We start from the raw sequence: 22,562 nt of genomic DNA, 5'->3' as shown, positions 1-22,562 counted from the left end.
CCCTCTTCCATCCCATTTCATCGTTAGTATCCAACCTAGCTGGGCGAAGTACTTTACAACGCTCGATGCTAGTCGTGGATATTTCAGGTCGAATGGACGCTGGACAGAGAGAAATCAGCTTTCACATGCACAGGGACTTTTCCAATTTAGGAGAATGTCTTTTGGCTTAGGGGCTCCCGCTACTTATCAGAGGCTAATGGACCAAGTTCTGGAGATGCAAAGTGGCAGCACGCCCTCGCATATCTAGACGACATAGTGGTTTTACTCGAAACGTTCGATGACACTTGCGCCACTTAAGAGACGTTCTAGAAAGGCTGAGGTCTGCGGCATCACTCTGAACCCAACAAAGCTCAGATAGCGGCGACCCCCTAACATTGTTGGGATTCACGCTTGACGGGGTCCGCATTTTTGCCGAATAGGGTAAGCTTGAAGCGATAGTCAGCTATCCGTCGCCGAAAGACATCGGCGAGCTGAGGCGCTTTCTGGGGATGGCGAACTTCTATCGCCAATTCATTCCAGACTGCGCGGCAGTGCAGGCGCCTTTGACAAAGCTCTTGAGGAAAGCGAGCGTTAGGCTTGGGGATCAAGAGCAGAGGCGCACATGCGTCGCATCACTAAGTTGCGGCTCACACCGCTGAAACTGCCCTACCCGATTTGAACAGGGAGTTTGTGATTCAACAGACGCAGCGACTGGGCTTAGGAGCAATTTTGCTTTAGGAGCATGGAGGTGCCTCCGACCGTGCGTTCGCGAGCCGTTCGTTGACGCCGGCGGAGAGGAACTACTCTGTAACAGAGAAGAGTGTCTCGCGATAGTTTGCGCTCTCCGTAAGTTTGACTATACATCGACGGAGTGGGTTGTTATTGAGACGGACCACATGGCGCTAACGTGGTTGAGGCGCTTGAACGAACCAAGTGGCCGCCTGGCTCGTTGGGCATTGCTTCTGCAGCGTTACGACTTCACCGTACGCTACCGCAAGGGCAAGAACAATGCCGCGGCCGACGCACTATCGCGTGCTCCAGTCCGTCACGAGACTGACCCGGAACGGACTGTGAGCGAGGACACTCGAAGTAGCGCAACGGAAACAGTAGAACAAACGTCAGTTCAAGGCACGAGCGTGAACCACGTAGAGGCTGTTGTTAGCGCGGGGATGTTTTCAGCAGAAGGGAGCTGTTAGAAGCTCAGCAGAAAGGTCCGTTTTGTCGAAAGGTGTTCGACGGCTCCGGGAGCCGGGTGGCGAGGTCACCGCGCACACGGGGGCAGCTGGTATTGCTGTCGGTGCGGAGCGCTCGGCAACAGCTGGTAATGCTGTGAGCGCGTTGGATTCTTATCTGCTGGATTCTGACGGCGTCCTGCTGAGGTACATCCCATCCGACGATGACACAAGTGAGTCATTCAAGGTCGTGATACCGCGCAAGTTGAGAGGAGCACTGCTTCGCTACTTTCATGACTCGTGCATTGCTGGGCATGCGAGCGGCCCTAAGACGTATGCTAAGTTGTGTCGCCTCGCTACCTGGCCAGGCATGAAGCGGGATGTGATTAGTTACACCCGTTCATGCCACGTGTGCCAAAGCGTCAAGCCCCGAGGCGGACGACCGCCGGCCTCATGCAGCCGATCAACAGCCAGACTCCCTGGCAAATCGCGGCATGTGACGATGGGACCGTACCCCACAACTCCTAGCAGAACAAATTCTTGCTGGTGGTCACGGATCACTTCACTAAGTGGGTAGCATAACTTTTCCCCCTTAGAAAGCTGACGGCTCGAGTGATCTTGGATAAGTTGATGGAGGTTTTCACCAGGTTTTGTTTCCCTGAGCAGTTGATAACAGACAACGCGTCTTATTTTACTGCGAAGGTGTTTGTTGACACGTGCGCCGCGCTTGGCATTAAGCACAAGAAAACAACCACCTACCATGCTCAGTCGAACCCCACGGAACGAGTCAATCGCAACATCAAGCACATGCTTGTCGCGTTCTCTGAAAGGCACAAGGACTGGGATACCTACCTTCCAGAGATCGGGTTTGCGTTGCGATCGACTGTGAACCGCTCGACTGGGTATGCGCCTTCTTTTCTAAACCTGGGGAGAGAACTGCCGAATCCGATGGAGACTGTACTCGCGGATCGCAGTGGAGTGCCAGTGCCGTCATCAGCACGAGCTGAATACGCAGCGCAGTTGCGCGAGAAGCTAGCGGAAGTTTTACGTAAAGGACGCAGTAATCTCGGCACTGCTAGGGCACAACAGAAGGCGCAGTACGACCGCTCGCATCAGAACGTACACTACGAAGTGGGCGATCTGGTGCTGCGACGCCATGATGTTCTTAGCGACGCTAGCAAACAGTTTGCAGCCTCGCTGGCACCGAAATGGTCCGGGCCGTACCGAGTGCGAGAGAAGGTTTCCTCGCTTGTTTATCGGCTCGCGAACATGAAAGGCAAACCGAGCGGCGGACCAGTGCACGTATGCGACTTGAAAACGCTACGTGTCACGGGAGGAGCAGGGGGACGACTATCAGTCCCCCTCCGAGCCGCAGGCGGCGGCGAGAACGCTCGAAAACCGAGTGAAGAGCCCCGAGCCGCGGTACTTTCTTGCGAAACAGGCGGAGACAACTCTGCATGGTAGGCCGCGTTTGATATGTTTCTACGCGGGGTGCAACGATTCATGCGCAACATGATCTGCGAGTGTTAATCCTTTCTGTGTCGACTTTCACCGAACAGATGTGACCGACATGGAAGCTTCAGTAGCCGCCGGGACGTCTCAGAGAGACCACCTTCCCGCGGCGAGCCCCCACACCCTCCATCGTCGTCGCGGCCCCAGCGCACCCAGACATCACAGCAAACGCCGTTGCGGAGGACCCCCCGCAGGCGACAACGCCGCCCGTACGCCCCGCCACTTGACCGCCGCTACCCGGCTGCCATTTCTCAACCACCAGCCCAGCCGAGAGAGCCGGCCGCCTCGCCTCAGAGCCGCTACCGGGATGTGGCCACCTGGACGAGCCAGGATGGAGTGGACCCCCCGGTGGCGTACGTCTCGTCGAGGCCCTGGCGCCGGCAGGAGATGGCCCGCGTTGGGACGCCTCCGGCCCGCCTGTACCGCCTTTTCCAGGGCAGGACGGTGGCGGACGCGGACCGGAGGGCGAACGGGGCCTGCCTCCCGGTGCCCGCAGGAACGCGACTATGTCCGTGCGGCGCCGTAATGGTGCACGAGTCTCATGCGCAGAGTAAGCTGCACCGGCGCCGCACGGGACACACCCTGCCACCGAGCCGCGACGCCTCTGAGGAACGCCCCAGCGAGGCGGCCAGGGCCATGCTGGCGCGGGCGGCCCGGGAGGCGGACTTCGCTCAATGGCTACTAACTATAGCCACTGGCCATGCGGCCACAGCGGGTCCGCCTGAGGGGCTGCCGGCGGAGGCCGGGACGGCGGCGGCGACGGAGGCCGGGACGGCAGCGGCGGCGGAGGCCAGGACGGCGGCGGCAGCGGCAACAGCGGAGGACGCGACCGTGGCCGCGCTGGGGGCTGCGGCGACACCACTGGGGGCACCGGCGGCACCCACGGCAGAGCCGCCAGGGCAGGAGGGAATGGACGTAGACCACGCCCTCCTTGCCTTCCTCGATGACGAATAAAAAAAAAACATTTTTTTTTATTGTTCTCATGGTTCAGTCTCTGTCGTCCGAGGGCTTTCTTAAGGGGAGGAGGATGTGGGAAAGCACACGCGCCCATTTCCTTTCCTTAAGGCTGGCGCGATCGCGAACTGACGGTGGTAGCAAGGGACCACTAGGAGAGGAGCACCGTCGCCCTTTCCTGCCGGACAACCCCTTCTTCCCCGTCACTCCGCGCGCCAATCCTCGCTTCCCGGCTCGCGGGAAAAGGGAACTCGCCCTGCGAGGGAAACAACCCTCGTGGTGGGGAGGGAGACGGGAGGTGAATAAAACAACCGGGCAGACGAGCAGACGGTCTCTCGTGCCCTGCTGACCGGCGAAGGAACATCTCACCGCCCCGAGACCCGCGAGCCGATCATCGACCGAAGGTGTAAGCCATACCCTTTGTTTTCTACGAGAGCGGACTATCCCTCTACGCGACATTTACGCGTTATTGGTAGCGTAGCAATAAAGTGTTGTTTATTGTTCTAGCCTGTTGCCTTATTCGCCCGAACCCGTCGTAGCTGCGATGACGCGCGCTACGGGAAGGGGACGTTGACACGGTACGACTATTTGCGGCTGGGACCGGAGCTAGGCTTCTGCACCAGCCGTGCATAGAGCGGACCCCCTCAAGGCTTCCTTCTCACCTTGCGCATATTACGCTCCGCTGCGTTCAAAGTTCTGGAGGCGAAGACGATGGGTCTTTCTGAACCATCAGGCATAATGTGGAAAATTACGGCTCCAATACCGTAGGCCGAAGAGTCGCAGCTTAACCCGACTGGCTTCTTCACGTCGTAAAATGTCAGAACTTGACTGTCGATAAGGCGCTGCTTGGATTCCACGAACGATCTTGAACATTCGTCCGTCCACATCCAGCTCTTATCCTTCTTGAGCAGGTCATACATTGGTGCAGCGACTGTAGCCAAGTCTTTGATGAACCTTCCGTAGAAATTCAGGAGGCCCAAGAAAGCTCGCAGTTCGGTCGTGTTACTTGGCTGAGGTGCTTCCAAGATGGCCTTTATCTTTGTTGCTGTTGGAAAAATACCATCCGCTGTCACTTTGTGCCCAAGATAAACAACGGACTGCTTGAAAAATTCACACTTGTGATCTTTTACGGTGATATTATGCTGTGCAAATCGCTGAAGCACCTTTCCACGGTTTCTTGACAGTAGCCTACGTTATCACCTACGACGATGACGTCATCGATATAGCACCCCACGTCCATTAATGACTGAAAGATAGCAGGGGCACTAGAGATGCCGTATGGAAGATGCTGAAACTGATATAATCCCAGATGCGTGTTCACCGTTAACAACGCTTCGCTTTCCTCAGCAATCGGCACCTGTAGATAGGCTTGCAATAGATCTAGGACGCAGAAGAGCTTGCCTCCGGCGAGCGTGGAATACAGATCTTCTGGCAGTGGCAAAGGATAATGGTCCGTTTTCAGAACAGGGTTAACCGCGTTTCCTTCCTGGTCGCGTTTCCTTCCTGGTCCACGGAGACGTTTGCTTTTCCCAATACCTGGAACTGTTCTCCTGTGTATGTGCGCAATGAGACGTTTGTTCTCACACACTTGACATGCGGAAAATACTGTTTGTACAAACGCTCTGGCATAATCGTCACTGCCGCACCCATGTCGATTAACATCGAAACAGCCTTGCCTTCAATGTTAAGGTCTACGCTGTAGCCACTAGAACTTCTACCTGAGTAGAACACCGTTTGACAGCTGAATTCTTCAGATTCGTCGCCCGTGGTGTCTACATATCTAACAACCTTTGTTTTGGCTACTTTCTTGCAGACGGCTCGCAAGTGCCCCTTTCTGTTACAATTTCGGCAGGTGTGGTTTCGATACCAACATTTTTCTACCTCATGATTCTTTCCGCAATGCCAACAAGCACTTCGTTGCTCGTTATCATGCCCATCTTTAGACCGTGCAGCTGGCCTTGGTCTGGTTCCCTTATCACGGTCTCGGTTGCCGCGAATGACGTTGACGCTGCATGATGGTTTTCCGTCGAACTGATGCATTTGCTTTGCCTGTTGCGCAGCTAGCTCTTTTTCTAGCGCCATTTTGCATGCCAGCTCGAACGTTAGCCCTGCCTGTGCAAAAAGAGCCCGTTGCGTTTCTTCGTCACGCAACCCAGCTACCAGTCTGTCCCTTAAGGCATCATTTAAAAACGTGCCGAAATTGCAGTCTCTTGCAAGATGCTTCAGTTCAGTGATGAAATCTTTGACACTTTCGTGTTCTCTTTGCATTTGGCGATTAAATTTAGAACGTTCTGCGATGATTGAGTGGGCTGGGCTGAAATGAGCTTCTAGGAGCAGTTTATTGTCCTCAAAACTTTTCTCAGAAGGCAAATCAGGCACGACTATCTTCTTTAGCTCTTCATAAGCTTCCGCTCCGAGTACGTTCAGAAACAACTTTAGTTTCTTTGTTTTCAGGGACATCATTTATGTCTACGTAGTTCTCGAAGCGTTCAAAATACGACCGTATGTTGTCTACCTTCGAGTTGAATTCTGTCATCCTGCCAAGCTTAGGACTATGACCTTCTCGACCATTGCCTGCTTCTGCCATAATGAGCAAGGTTCACTTATCTGCAGAGCTGAGTTCCTCAATGTGCGTCTGTATTGCCACTTCTTGTTCGTTGGCTCCAGCCCGCCACCGAAGTCAATGCGAGGGCTCCGTGCCGCCTCGCTTCCCCGCGACGTTCTTGCGCTGCTCCACGCAGTCGGTGAAATCCTGGCTGCAAGGGCTCCGTGTTGCCTTGCTCCGTCAGCGGTTTAGTCTCATTCCTGCTGCTGGCCGGCGGCGGTTAAACTGCCCGCCAATCCCATTCTCGTCGCCAGATGTTCTATTCTTGAGCAGAAACGACGCATCGGTGGCAGCAATATAAAAAGCCTTTATTTCATGCAGCAGCGCGTTTTTATGGATAACGCTGCATGCCGGTCAAGCACACGTCATCGCAGGTGTAATCTTATCGGACTGCGTGGCGGATACAGAACACTATCTAGCCAGAGCAAGAAACGCATGAAATAATTGAAAAGGTCTGCAAACTAGCTTCACTTCATAAAAATTTGAAAAAAAAACACAAAAGAATCTGATTGCACAAGAATTGCAGTTACACAGCAGTAGGCCTTTTTAAGATCAGTGATCTAACTTAACAGACTACTGCTTTGACATTTATTGCAATAGCAATTATATGGACATTCTGAACAGGTTCTTGCCGTCGGCATTGCAGTCATGTTGCGTATAAAGCCCCAATCGATAATATCCCCCACGCATCATATGTTTTACCCTTGGGTAAAAGCGCGCGAGCGAGGGGCGACGAACGCGGCTGAGGCAGAGATGAAAAGAGCCGACCGATCCCCACTGCACGGAGGGCGCATGCAATACGATTTTGGCGCTATTTATCGAGCAGTGATAACGACTCTTACAGCATAGTCGCAAACGATGCCCTTGTGACTGACCCTGCGGTGATATCGTCATGCTTTAATTCATATTTTCAGTCTGTGTTTACTCCTCCAGACAAGGTTCGCTCTCCACCCCTTCTTACATATCAATGCCATTGCGCACAGATGGCTGATTTAGCAAATGGATGAAAAAAAATCTGTCGGCCCGGACGAAATACCTAACAAATTTTTACGACGATATGCGGAATGGGCAGCCTACTACTTGGAAATAATATTTAGGGCCTCAATCGCACAAAAACAACTTCCGGATGACTGGCTGGTGGCCAGAGTAATTCCTATACATAAAACAGGTGATAAGCAGCAAATCGGAAATTATCGTCCCATATCTTTGACTTGTGTTTGCTGCAAGCTACTCGAGCATATTATAGCTAAGTCCATATCTACTTATTTGAAGAAAACAGCATTTTTTTCCAAACCAGCATGGGTTCAGGCAACGCCTTTCTACCACCACGCAGCTAATGGAAACCATCAACGACTTTTCTAGCGCTTTGAACAACAAACTCGATGCGATTTGTTTAGATTTTTCTAAAGCCTTCGACAGAGTCGCTCACTCTCTGTTGATCAGCAAATTGACACAAATGAGAATCAACCACCATTTAGTAGAATGGATCCACGCATATCTGTCCGGTCGAACTCAGTATGTGGAAATAAACGGCATAAAATCGAGCACCTTATCAGTTAGCTCAGGTGTACCGCAGGGGTCTGTTTCAGGCCCTGTATTATTTTTGGCATACATTAATGACGTCAGCTCCGATATCAGCGACGTCACTGTGCGTTTGTACGCAGATGACTGTTTAATATACCGGGAGATCAATGACGCGAGTGATCAAAAATCGCTGAGCGATGCTCTGGCTGCGATTGAAGCGTGGTGTGAAAAGTGGAAAATGAAAATAAACGAACAAAAAAACAGTTGTCTTCAGGGTATCCAACAAAGTAAAGAACGAACTGGACCCTAACTACTTTGTGAATTCCCAAATGCTCGCTACAGTTGATAAGCTCAAATACTTCGGAATAACTATCGCCACGAACCTAAGCTGGAAAACGCATATCGCAAATATCGCAAGCGCTGCCGAAAAGAAACTTTGGTTTCTGCGCAGAAAGTTGAAGCTTGCACCTCAATCTATCAAGCTAACCGCGTTTCTAACATATGTTAGGCCAACGCTGGAATATGCAAGCATTATATGGGATCCGTTTCAAGTAGGTCTAATAAACGAACTCGAAAAGGTACGAAGAAGGGCTGCACGGTTTGTCTAAATATTCATCGACTGACTCGGTGATGTTAAAACTCCTTAAACTACCACCGTTATCACAGCGGCGCCTAGTGTCAAGATTAAAATTTCTATTTTTACTTTCCAAGCACCAATTTAACATTGATATTTCACCCTACCTAACGCCTCAGCTAAAGCGAACCCTCAGGAAAAAGCATGACTTCATGCAGAGGGGAAAAGCAAGGGGGGTGGGGGGGGTTCGCTCGAGCAGCAACTGTGGACTTTAAGGGCGGGGTCGCGATCGCTCGCCTGGCATCACAGACGCTCGTATACCCTTCTAAGTGCTGTGATCTCAACGCTTCTCTCCTTTGAGCAGCCGTATTCTCTTACACCAGCGTTTTGTAGTTACGCGAGACCAGATCCATAAGTGTTAGCCTTACTTCGCATAATATTACAATTTCATGCTATCGCATTCATTGCTTCACTTGTGGTGAAACTGATTTTTTTGGTAGATCTGCTTATTTAGCTTTTCAAGCTTCTCCAGAGCTTCCTGTAGGTCAGTGTTTGTAAGGATGACATCACAATAAGCGCCATCAGCTCGGCCGCGCGGTTGGCGTAGCGTCAAACCTACTCCACGCTTTGAACAGGCGAGAACAAAGACGTGCTACCGCCGTTCGCTGCCCCCTCGTGCGGGACAGCCTTCGAGAGCACGGGGCGGGCACCAAGATACTTCACCGCATTGACTATCACATAAAGCTATCGCGTATGGTACTGCGAGCATAGCGCCGTTGTAACTGTACTACACGCTTTTATTGGGGAACAATACAAAGGTGCTTCGCATCAGTTCACTGCCGACTTCAGGATGAAAGACCGACAGAGCATTGCGGAGGCGCGCCGCACGCAGGAAGCTAGTTGTCGCCGCGTTGATGCAACAAGGATGATGCCTCTCTCATGGCAGGTATGGGTCATAACGGTACAAACACTCCCACAGGAAATGCATGTGTAGGTGACCACACGCAGCACCTTCTACACGAAAACCATTGCAAGCTGAGGAACATGCTACACACAACGAAGAACCTCAGAGCCATTCCCGCTACGCATGCTACTTGATAGCACCAGAAGACACAGCCTAGCAAGAAGCAGCAGCACGCTCGGGCCCCGCCAGAACATTTTTGGGGCACCACGCATATTTACAACAACCCAGAGGAGGCTATGGCGGCATCATGGGAGCCCTCATTAGAAAGGTGCATAGAAACACGGTTGGGCGCATCTACACGTTTTGCGAACGTCTCATTTTCTTGGTACCCCACGCGCTGCTATAGGCGCAAGATGGAAAATCATGTTGTCAACTCAGCCTTTTTTCGCAATGAAGCTGGCGTGGGCATCGAAATTCTGGCTTTCGAGGCTGTTTTGGAGCAGTTCGGCATAATTTTTGCGATTTTCATGCTTTTGGAGCAGCTTGGCGAGAAAACGGAACTGTATCAAAAATGTGCAATATGCACAGCCGTCTCACCCCTGCCACTACAATAAGTACGTTTCGTAACCAAAACGCGTGAGCAGCAGCAGCCATCTTTGTGCTGGACATCGGCTACACGGGATTAGGCTTAGCGTTATATTTCTCAAAGAATTTGGCACATCGCGTGTGTTGAGTTGAACGCGATAGCGAAATCCAGCCCCTAGTGCGCACTTCAGCCACTAAGTGCGTACTTATTACTGTGTGTTGTCAGAAACACACACAGGCACACAGACACACGCACACGTGTGCGATGTATCTGTAGTAATGGTACAGGTTTTCGACCTAAAGCACTTCCCTGTGCTAGAACGGCGAAACCATATAGGATCTGCTGTAGTCAAGAGGAGATGGCAGCACAGGGGAGGAGAAAGGGGAGGAGGGGTGCATTGCTCGAAGGTCGCTGGCACGCGTGCTATCTCGAGGCATCAGGAGACGGCTCGTAAACTTGCCGTGACTCAACGCTTACTGCGCGTTTACAGAACTGACAGCACGAAAACCACTTCGATCCCTGCAGCAGCCATATTCAATTAAACCAGCATTTTGTTGAGTTACACGAGATCGGATCCAAAAGAGTCAGCTGCTAGCCTTACTTCCTATAAAAAGACAATTTGTTAATATCGCATTCATTGCTTCGCGCTTAAGCGAAGCTGCGATTTTTTTTTTTAACCATCAGCTATTGACCCTGGAAAGCGAGGGGAGGACGTGTAATATGGCGTAGTCGCTTCACGTTGCGCATTCCGACGTCGGGACAGTCAGCGACGGGCCCACCACATACAGCTGAGTGTAGTAAAAGCGAATTACGGCTGCTCCGACCAGGAGGCATGCTTTTAATAATGAAATTATGTTATAAAAAATCAAGCAAAAAATTCTAATAGGGACGTACCCTATCACTCACGAGCTGAAAAGGGCAGGGCCTTTGGAGGTATATACTACAAGAGTGATTATGAACCGGGGGGGGGGGGGGGGGGGGGGGGGAATTACGAAAAAGCTCTTCTGGATGAATATACATACATAAAGTACATTTTTCATTCCACGATGTCCAGAAACAGAAGTGACAGACATTTTAGCGTCACACGTATAGTTATCAGTGAACACTGTTTTAATTACATGCCATGTGACTCTTCAAACGAGCGATTAGCAGCGTTTCTGGAACAGACAACGTCTACCAGTGAATCGCCGCCACACTTTCTCGCTACCGATAGGCCTAGACGTAACGAGCCTCTGCGGAGAGTGCATTTTGCCGTCTAGCCAACATACATAACAGAAGCTGTGTCGGCAACGAGCATCGCGTCATGGCTTACTCGGGATGCACGCGCGAGCTATTCAGCGGAATAATTCTTGGTCTGTGGTTGTGACTTCGGCGGCGGGCCCAAGATAAAGCTGCACATGTTTTGGCACGCCGGCGGTGCGATTGCCAGTTGATGGACGACCCCAAACCCGAGACTGGCACAGTTTGGCGCAATTTTCGTTGATATTATCAGGATGGCACAGTAAATCCTATTTGGCGAAATTTGGCGCAGTTGGTACAGGAGTGGAATCACTGCAATTAAAGACAGCATGCAGAAATGCCTAGACAAAAACATTTACTGCAAATAAAAATATTAAAAATACGATTTCATGTACTGAACTGTGCAGAACAATACTGAAAACGATCATGGCCAGAGCACTAGAATGTCAGCTTGGTTGGGTTTTCAATTTATTGACTGCTCTCAGCTGGTCAATAACCAATTGCAGGATATATATGTCAGATTAATGGAGCGAATAAAATCTCGAAAAGTGAAGAAGCTGGCAATGATAGTTCACGATGTTATGGCAGTGATTTCAATCGAAACACCAGCTATATATTTATGCGTGGCCTCCACTTACCTTGTTTTCTCTAATAATAATTTTTGGGGTTTAACGTCCCAAAACCACGATATGATTATGAGGGACGCCGTAGTGGAGGGCTCTGGAAATTTTGACCAGCTGGGGTTCTTTAACGTGCACCTTGATCTAAGTACACGGACCTCTAGCATTTTCGCCTCTATCGAAAATGCGGCTGCCACGGCTGGGATTCGATCCCGCGACCTGCGGGTCAGCAGTCCAGCACCTTAACCATTAAACCACCGTGGCGGGTCTTAGCTTGTTTTCTCAGAACGGCTGAAGTGATAACCACATTCACACTTGGGGGACATTCGCCTACATTCTACCAATATGCCCTGCTGCTTCCGACCAAACTGAGTGTCAAAAGTGTGACTTAAAGAAAAGCACTCCCCCTTGCTTCTATCCACAAGTGGGCACCACCTTCACTTGTGCCACATGTTGCTTTGAAACTGGGCGCAAGGAACCATTTCACATTAAAAGTATAACATGAAAGTGCACAGATTCGTCGGGCCTGTAAGACAGAGCAGTCACACCAACCGAAGGCTCCTCCCATGCCGCCTAAGGGGATCGTCGTTTGCTTCCCCAGACGGCAGGTTAGGCATGTGCATGTTTGTCAGCACTAATAGTTTCACGGCTCGTACAGATTTCAAAGAAGAAAATTTAAGAATATACTCAAGGAATTTCAAGGCCCTGTTACAGGTTTTCCAATCATTAAAAAACAGCATCCAAATGAGGATTTTTTTCAGTGGCACGAGCACCAAGTGATACTCCACTCCGTCAACAATAATTCTAAAAAATATAAAAATGGAATGGGTTAAGCTAATGTTTGTATATGATATAGTGGACATTAAGGTATGAGGTAAATTAACATTGCAGTCATAATTAGTAGAAATTAGTATGAACAGCAATTAAACCTTGGAAACCCATCGCGTCGAGCTCGTTGCGGCACTTGACAGATCAGATCTCAATTACAAGTTGGCCTACTACCCCTCTTCCATTTCACTGTAGCTGTCGAAATGATGTCCATGCATGCGGTGCTTTCACACTTCTCCGACAGCATCAGCTCACCTGCTTACATCACCAGTTGCTGCTCTTCTGGATGTGCCACGGTACAGTGAACTAAAGGAGGAGTAGTGGGCTCACTGGCATCAACTGCATGATGCCACCGATGTCTCCTTGAGCACTAACGAATACCTCAGAGTCAAGGATTAGGCTCACCTCCAGATCTTTACATTAACAATGCTTCAAATTCTCACTGAGTTTATTATGTACTTCTACATATACAGCTGAAACTCGATTTGACAAAGGCATCACCATGCTCGAATTATTCTGTTAAACTGGGACGTTCATAAAATCAAGAAAGGGGTTTTTCAGTCCTCTGAAATCTAACATAGAGACACCCAAAAGCTATCACAGCATTGTATTTGCCACTAACGCATGCACATGTAAAAAGTCTGTGATGGCGGCCTGAACAGGGGCCTCACATGTCCGGGCTATGCAGGCCAGGTAGACAGTACCGTGAAATTAAGACAAGCAGCCGAAATGCAAATACTACAGGGAGAACAAACGCAGTGATTATGTGAGCAGACCAAGCAAGAAAGTTGTGAGGAAAAACCACAGCAGTCGCAGCATTGACAGGGACACATGAGCACTGTCGACTGTGGAGTCCATTGTTCCCGTATATGCAGGTGGCTACAGCTTGGTCAAAATAAAGCCAGAATCACAGGGGCGTAGCCAGAAATTTTTTTCGGGGGGAGTTCAACCATACTTTGTGTATGTTCGTGCGTGCGTTTGTATGTGTGCGTGTATATATACGCAAGCAAAACTGAAAAGTTTCGGGCGGGGCGGGGGGGGTTTGAACCCCCCTAACCCCCCCCCTTGGCTACGCCCCTGCAGGGTCATGATTATAGATGCTGGAAATTTTGAACGCAATAGCGTTAGAGCCAGCGCTCAACAAAAAACCCATCTGTGTAAAATTAGAAAGAAATCAGGTCTTCTTTTTACTAATTTATTTCCGGAAAGACTTGTGTGTTTTGCCGGAATCACTGTCGCTGGACAACAATTCATTCACTGTTGTTTACGTGCACCATGTGCAAATGACATCAGCCAAGAGAGCTTCTGTTACTACGTCACGAATTGCTGTCCCCACGTGTCTTAGGTTTAGTCAGACTGTGTTGACACGTCACTGTGAAAGTGCCCCCTCGATATCGAAACTGAAAGTGGCTTTTTAAAGGTAGCCGTATTAAACATATAGTATTCAATGTATTCCGAGGCATCACAACACTATTTTGAGGGTCCTCGACACCAGTGTTTTTATTTAAGGCAACAATTAAAAAATTTCTAACTGTTCACCCGCCTGGCTAGTTCTTTCTGGGAGAAACTCAATTTGGCTGGCAAGCAGCAGAGGGGTGCTGGAGTCTTCGAACACGGCGTCTCCCAATCAGGCAACCTGACTAAAGATTTAGAAGGGTACTGGTTTGGGTGGATTGGTGACAATTCACGATAAAAGTTATCTGCGCACCACTTAAAAAAGAAGGATACAGAAGAAACAGACGCAAGCCAGAACTTTTAACTGAATTTCACTGGGAGGAAGTAGACTGGCTTTATAAATAGACATGTCTTTCAAGCTCCTACAAAAGTGTGCATATCTGGGCTGCTTGGTTAACCCTTTGCTGAGAAAAGAGGACAAACCACAAGTGCACAGTGGTTTGTCCCCTCCTCCTCTCGTCAAATTTCAAGCTACGTGATACATGTCCATGTCTACTACATCCCCCCCATAAAAATTTAGTTGAAAGTTGCTGCTTGTGTCTATCCTTTCCTAATCTTTTCAGTGGTGGGCAAATAACCTTTCTCATGACACGGGGCATGCACTCAGGGGCTTGGCGGGTGGTGACACCGGATTTCAGAGATGAGCACCACCCCCCCTCTTTTCTTAGGACTGCCGAGATTATAAATGCAAATTTCTTTTCTGCCACAGCACATCTTTAAGTTTGCGTTGTCTGCTTGTCTTCTCTTGTGATGAATCTCAACTATCTCAACATCCTGTACATCCAACAGACCAGACCTGAGTACAGAATCAAATGTCCTTACTCAGTGCCAAACAAGCTAACTATCCTGAGAGAGTACAGTTTGGGAAATGCAACACGTGGTCTATCCATAGTCACTGGTCTTCTGTATATGGTTTAGCTTATCTAAACAGCTCACTCATTTTGATTTTTTCATTTCGTTCAAGTTAAAAGGATAGTGAACACGTCAAGTTAAAAGGATAGTGAACAAAACTTTTGCCACCGAGATTTTCAGTCTATTTGAAAAAAGCTTTGACTGCTGAAACTGGTTGACACAACCTCTTCAGGCCAAAACTAGTGAAAAACAATGAACTTAATGTGTTTTTCACAACCTACCACATCTAGCGGTCATGCCGTTCGTTAACTAGAAGAGGCGACAATTGCTTCACTGGATATTGGCGTGCCAATCAAACTCCCTGCATAAGTGCATAGCCATTGACTTGAAGTGTGCTAACACTGTGCGGACCACTAAAGCTGATGTTCTTTCAAAATACGCATTTCCTTGGCCCGAAACAAGCACTACGAGGTTTCTGGAACGCTATTTCAATAATTGTACCTTTAACCCACTGTATGAACCAGTACTACGGTCCCTAGAACCAGAGGGGGAGAGTGAGAGAAAAGGAAGTTGTGCACGCCTCTGTTGCTGCTTTCGCCACCAGCATGTCAACGCACAGCTTTTTTTAACCCTTTGAGACGCCATGTACACAATTGTGTACATGATTTGTTTTTGCTCCTTGTATTAACTAGGAGCTAAGAGAGAGCGAGATACATTGAGTTTCGGATAGATTGAACCTACTACATAATAATTTGTCTTCATTTAACTTCACTTCGCAGCGTACTGTTGCGTATGATCCCATTGATGAAGGCACTACCCCGTTCGACGAGTCTTTCGATGAGCCGCGTCCTGCGAGCCATGTTAAACATATACTTTCTCTTTGCTCTAAATGGACATAACGAAAAAAGGAATTCGTACTATATTTTTAGCCTGAGATTTCATCCTATTTATGCCAAAATAGAGCATGGATGACTTCAGGATAAATATATATTTAATTACAACTTAAAGGGGCGGTGCAACCACATTTGTGGCTTGCGCGTTCTTTGCTGTAAGCGTTTCCTATAGCTCCAGGAAGCATGATGCACGCACCAAGATTCATGTATTCTCGCTAAATAATTCATTATCACCTTTTGATGTGGACAACTTTCGGTTTCGGTTTCTGGGCGCCGAGGTTGGGCAGTGACGTAGAAGTGTAGGAGGCGTGGTCACGTGACCACACAAGGCTGTGCCGCATTAGCCAGGAAGCGATCGAAACTCGGCGAGTGATGTAGCAACCGATGCTTTGCCGGTACTATAGTGAATTAGAATATATTCTAGTTCACTACAGCCGGTACGTACGTTGCGGAAGTGGCGGAGGTCCGGAGGTCCCTCACGTTACTAAAGCAGATTTGGTGTGACGTCACTACAACTTTCGTTGCCCATCCTACAGATCTACGTCAGTGTTGGCGCGCTAGCGATGGGTTTCGTTCGGGAGAACGGGCATTTAGGTACACTTTGGAAGTGAATTAAAATATATTCTAAACGTTTGCTGTGTCCGACCCTTCGTGTGGAATGTCCTTGCATACAGAGGAAACCCACAACAGACTTTCTATAGCCTCGAAATTTGATGGCACCACCCTTTTAATTAGAATAAGTTACTATAACAAACATAAATGAACATATTATGACATTATTTTTGTTGCAATAGTATACTGAGTGCCTTGATATAACGTTGTATTATTCTGACCCATTTACAGAGTTCTTCATAGGTGGCGTCTGAAAGGGTTGGGTTAAGATCAAGATTTCTCATCAACACACCTTCAAGCACCACAATATAATACCCCTGTCACACGGCAAATTTAATGTCATTTACAGCTAATGTCATTCGTTTGTAATGTCATTTGTTTGCTGTCACACGGGAAAACTAATGCCATTCGATGAAAATGACATTTCCTGTCGAACGAGTTCCCGAAACACATTCGCATTCGATTTCGGACCAAATGCGTAGTCTCGACACCAGGGACCTTTTAAGGAGATAACTGTTGACTTATGTATGCGTAACTATTGCAAATCGTAAATATCTTATTCTTTAAAAGATTAACTTATTACTGGTTTGATCACGTAACAGCATGCGCGAACGTTTCTAAAAGAAAGCTACTCTCAACTACAGCGGCTGGACGCCGGCCATGTTTCATTTGTGCTCTCTTGTTGTTGCCCGTATCGCGGGTGTTGATCGTCCGATTGCACGTGTTTTGGTGATCAAGGTGGTGACTACACGATTAGATGCCGCCGTCTCATTTCTGCAGCCGGAGTGTCAGTCGTGCTCGCACGCTTTAGTTCACTGTACCAACGTACCATAACCAACGACCGGTCATATCGTCGGCCATATTGGTTTTCGATTGGTTCTTGGCTTGACTTCGTTTGTGTCGTACACCTCTGGCAAGTTGTGTAAAACGGCTGCGTTTATATTCTTCGAGCAGCTTTTTAGTGATAAATTATTTTCGAGGATACATGCATGTGAGATGCAAGTTTTAATAGATTTTTATTTCTCCCAACGTCACGGCTCAGGAGGCCTAAAGTCATCGTCATCATTTTAAAATGACATTTGTTTTCGTCGTGTGACAGCAGGCAAGTAAAATGACATTAATTTCACCTAATGTCATTTGTTGTAAATGACATTAGATTTGCTGTGTGACAGGGGTATAAGTCATCTCTCCCAAATAATCAGAAGGAGGTACTCACTTTCTTTCACCCTGAAGTGTATCTTTCCGCTTTTTCATCTCGTAGAAACTTTTGTTTTGACTGTCGATGCTCACACGATGATTTTCCAGTTCCCGGGTAAGCTCCTGCAATTAGTGTCAATCACAACCAGTTTTCAAGTAACCACTGTTGAGTTCATAACAACCAACACGTTCTTTTTCCTGAAATGTGTCCAGGGGGCAACCTTTAAAAGACTGCAACTGGATGGATGCACACTGTCCATTTTCCACAATGAAACAGCTTTAACTGCTATGTGATTATGTCGTTATAGGTATGATTTCGGAATACAGCTTTCTGAGGCCATGCTTTTCCTCGCGAGACCCTGAAAATCGTCAAAGGTGTGATGTGCTAAGTTCGGGATGCGATCATTATGCGGGAGAAAAAACTAACTTTGAGGACAAATTTCAGGCACAGGCGCTTAGAGGTCGGGCTGCTAAGCAGGAGTGGATAGGATTCAAGCAGGCCAGAAGCCAGAGTGCATGACTGGTGTGGAAATTTGAAATTAGCCGTGAAATTGGAGGGGGTGCCCGCTCGGAATTTTATGGTAGCTCTCTGCATTGTTCCAAGTCATTCAGTTCTCAGAATTTTTAACACCAGAAGATGAAATCAATGCAAACAGAAAACATGTAATGGGAAGACATAGCTGCATGTGATTGGGTCCTGATTTGTGAACAAGGACACAACCGCCGCGCACTCATTCAATTCGCACAATTAGAATGCCCGTGCATCCCAGATGGGCCTTTCACAGAAATTAAAGGGGCCCTCCAACACTTCTGAAGGGCGTATTTTTTATTCGTGGGTTGCATAGACTGATGGCAGGGGATAACTACATTGTAGGTCAAAGCATCGATAACATATCTAACCTACACGCAATAAAAACACTACATCGCTGCCGTCCGCATCAACGCGTAGTGAGCACTTGCCATCACTACTGCGGGCAGAAAGGACGGTGAAGAGTGCAGGCCTTCCATTGGATAAATGTAACATTTGAAGACGGACGCAATGCATCAAAAAAGAGATTATCGGGTTTTCTTTTGCGTGCTTTTCCACTGAACACAAAAAAGGTGCCATTGCAGCATTAAAATAAAATACTACTGCAAAACACCATCTAGGCACTGACTGCTATTTCGCCTCTGGCTTTTTGCTTGCTCGGGTCGGATCTCCATAAAAAAGGCTTCTCTAGCTTCTTTCTCTTGCTTGTGTGCACTCACGAGGTGCCTCGTTTCACACATGCGGCATCCCCCTTTAAGTTGGACAAATCTTTGCTGTACTTTCCATATCAACACAAACCGATAGTGTCATAGAAAAAGAAGCTGCGCAACTTGAAAACACGGTTGGGGTGCTGCCTGCTTTTGAAAGGGGCACTAGAGAGAAACAATGAATCGGCCTAGATCGATAAATTGTGCTTTAAGAAAATGTTAATTTCGCCATCATAGGTTTATTAATACAGGATAAAATCAAGTTCAAAGTTTCATTTTTAAATTTCGCGTCGAAATCTCCCTGCGTGACGTCACGGATCTCAAAGTGTATTTATCGTATTTTGGCGCCATTGGCTCAACAAAACTACTCCAAACTTGGCATGCTAAGTCTATGGCCCTCTCAGAGGACAATGTACTTCATTTTTACAGATTAGGAACTACGTAGTCCCTAGTAGGCGCTGTTCAGCCCAGGTGCCAAGGAACGAGGCGGACTGCTGGCAAGTGGAAACCAAAAAAAACTTTATTCCCTCTCCCCAACTCCCCTTATAGTATATGCTCGGTGGACTGTAGTGCCTCCTTGTGGCCACACGCTTCAAGGCACACTGGCAGCAGCCTCTACAGCCCTCCTTTTCACATTTTTATGGGGCAGCTCCTCAGAAGTCCAAACGTCGGGGTGGCCTCACTATACGACCACTTCAAGTCCGTGTCACAGTTTCCTGTGGCGTTACTTCCAGTCACACGAATTCTTGTGGCGCCGCAGGTTGGAAATTCCAGGGAGGGGTCGGCGGAGATGCTGCTAGTTGAGCTGGACTAGTTTCTGTCGAATGAGGCACCAGGTGCCGACGATTACGCTGCAGGACGCCTCTGGGGGTCGGAACAAGGTAGGACCGCCGATGCTAGGCCTGTGGGAGCACTTCACCACTGCAGAACATGTCAGTGACCCATATAAAGTCTCCAGGACTTAGAGGGGTTAGCTGGCTTGAAGCCCGACGGCTATTGTAGTTCTTCACTTGCTGTGCCCTATAACCCGTATCCTTTTCCCTGAAACTCGTATGGCATCGTAATGACGGCACCAGTTGTTCCAGTAGTCGTGGGAGACGTGTTTGCAATCTCCTTTTCATCAGGGCGTGGGCCGGAGAAATGCCGTTCGGACCGGCGTGTCACGGTATGACAGTAAAGCCAGGTAAGGATCAGGGTTGTTGGAGAGCAGGTCTGTGCGCACCATGTGCACCATGCGCTCCGCCTCTTCATCGTTCTGGGGGTACCTTGGGCTGCTGGTCTCGTGACGGAAGCCATATGACTGTGCAAACTCTGCAAACTCGTAAGACACAAACTGCGGCCCGTTGTCGGTCCGGACGACGTCTGGTACGCCAAAACGGGTAATGCAGCTCTTGACTGCCGAAATAACTGCTGGTGCCGTGGTGGACCCCACGGAGAGCACTTCGGGGAACCTGGAATATTAATCAACAATCAGGACATAATCGCGCCCTTTAAGGTGAAACAGATCGATGCCAAGGTGCTGCCATGGCCTGTCAGATGTAACCGTTGGCAACATAGGCTCAAACCGCTGAACTCGAGTCTCGGTGCATACTGCACACTGCGACACCATATGCTCTACCTGCATATTACAATTAGGCCACCAAACAGACTCCCTGGCCCGTTCTTGGCAGCGGCGCATTCCCTGATGCCCTTCGTGTAAGAGGGCAAGAATGTCCTGGCGCAATGCGGAAGGAATGACAAGTCGTCGGACCAGCAGAAGGATGCCGTCAGATATGCTCAACCTGTCCCTCTCCTTCCAAAATGGAGTGACCTGCAGAAGCACCTTGTTTTTGTCTGGCCATCCTTTCGTGCAGTAGGTCATGACCGCAGAGCAAACTCCATCTTGGGCTTGAGGCATGTGCACATCCTCTAAGCTTCTTGCTACCAGAGGCGGTAATTCCTAAAACACTTCGCTGACGAAAAGCTCCGTCTCTACTATGCGGGTAGCCGGCAATTCAGAGGGAGCTCGTGACAAAGTGTCTCCCGTAGTCAAGTGCTTCTCAGGAACATATTTCATCACATACTGATAATGCATCAGTTTTGTTCGGATTCGTTGTATGTGAGGTGGCACAAGTTCTAGGTCTTTGTTACCCAAAAGGGTGACCTGAGGAAGATGGTCTGTCTCTATTTCGAAGGTGAGGCCGCAAAGGAACTGATCATACCATGAAATGGCCCAAGTCACGGCGAGACACTCCTTCTCTGTCTGACTATCGCGTGCTTCTGTCGGAGTGAGCGCCCTTGAAGCGTACGCTACAGCCCGTCAGGTGCCTTCAGGCTGGTCCTGTAGGAGTACCGCTCTCAGACCATAGGAACTGGCACCCACGGATACTACTGTATGGTAGCAGGAATCTTATTTTGCCATGCACATGTTGGAGCTCAGCAGCAACTTGAGTCGTGAAAAGGTCGTTTCTTGGCTGGGACCCGAAGTCCAGGTGCTGTTCTCGTTCAAAAGGGAATGAAAGGGCTCTGTAACGTCGGATAACTGAGGCATGAATTGTGCAACATGGCTGGTCATTCCAAGTAACCGTCGTACTCCACTGACGTCGGTCAGCGGCGGCAGGTCCCTAACAGCTTTAGCCTTGTCTGGGTCTGGTGAAATGCCGTCCGCTCCAACCACTAGACCAAGGAACTTCACTGAGTTGACCTGAAAAGCACGCTTCTTTTCGTTGAGGGTGACACCCTCCTTTTCCAGGCGGGCCAGGATGGCATTCAGGCGCTCAGTGTGCTCCTGACAATCTTTTCCGAAGATTAGAATGTCGACAATCATGTTCACGACTCCAAGCAAGCGCTCAAGGATCCTTGACATTAACTGCTGGAAGTACTCTGGTGCCGTGGCAATACCAAAAGGGAGTCTCTTATAAGAATACTGACCAAACGGCATCATAAAAGTCATGAGTTCCTGGCTGTCGGCACTCAGCTTCACCTGATGGAAGCTAGACCGTGCATCTAACTTGGAGAATACCCGTGCTCCACCCAACTGGCCAAGAATCTGTTCCATCGTTGCCAATATAAAGCGTTCCCTTTCAATTACTTCATTCAGCTTCGTCAGATCGACACAGATCCTGCAGTCGCCTGAACACTTGGACACGACTACGAGTCCGAAGCACAACTCCAGTGGCGTCTCTACCTTCCTTATCACATCCTGCGTCTCCAATTCATCCAGCTCTCTCTTGACAACGTCGTTTAACAGAATTGGAATCCGCCTTGGGGCACTCAAGAAAAATGGATGAGCGCCGGGTTTGAGGCGCACGCGGTATTCGGCTTGCCGAAATTTTCCAAGTCCTTGGAAAATTTTCACTTTAGGGGAATGAACGCACTCGGCAGAACCTACGAACTGAACGACCCCAAGGGCTTCAATTGCACGCATCCCAAGTAGGTGTGTACGTTGACGGTCAACCACATACAAGGTCTGCACTGTGGCCCAGTCACGCCACCGTAAAGTTGCTTTGAAGGTACTGAGAATGTGGGGCACTCAAGGAAAATGGATGAGCGCCGGGTTTGAGGCGTACGCAGTATTCGGCTTGCCGAAATTTTCCCAGTCCTTGGAAAATTTTCACTTTAGGGGAATGAACGCACTCGGCAGAACCTACGAACTGAACGACCCCAAGGGCTTCAATTGCACGCATCCCAAGTAGGTGTGTACGTTGACGGTCAACCACATACAAGGTCTGCACTGTGGCCCAGTCACGCCACTGTAAAGTTGCTTTGAAGGTACTGAGAATGTGGGGCCTCAAGGAAAATGGATGAGCGCCGGGTTTGAGGCGTACACAGTATTCGGCTT

General features: G+C 48.9%; 1 protein-coding gene across 1 annotated transcript in view; it reads right to left on the bottom strand.

Moving 5' to 3' along the window:
* Positions 1-22,562, bottom strand: part of LOC119379432 (structural maintenance of chromosomes protein 3) — a 661,154-nt gene that overhangs the window by 366,809 nt on the left and 271,783 nt on the right. The window contains exon 13 of the mRNA XM_049411979.1: positions 17,526-17,629. Within this exon, the coding sequence (XP_049267936.1) occupies positions 17,526-17,629 (104 nt within the window). The remainder of the gene's footprint in view (positions 1-17,525; positions 17,630-22,562) is intronic.

The sequence above is a fragment of the Rhipicephalus sanguineus genome, chromosome 1 (assembly GCF_013339695.2).
Source record: "Rhipicephalus sanguineus isolate Rsan-2018 chromosome 1, BIME_Rsan_1.4, whole genome shotgun sequence".
Taxonomy (NCBI): domain Eukaryota; kingdom Metazoa; phylum Arthropoda; class Arachnida; order Ixodida; family Ixodidae; genus Rhipicephalus; species Rhipicephalus sanguineus.
Note: the sequence above shows the minus strand (reverse complement) of the source record. Positions and strands in the feature narration are given on the sequence as shown.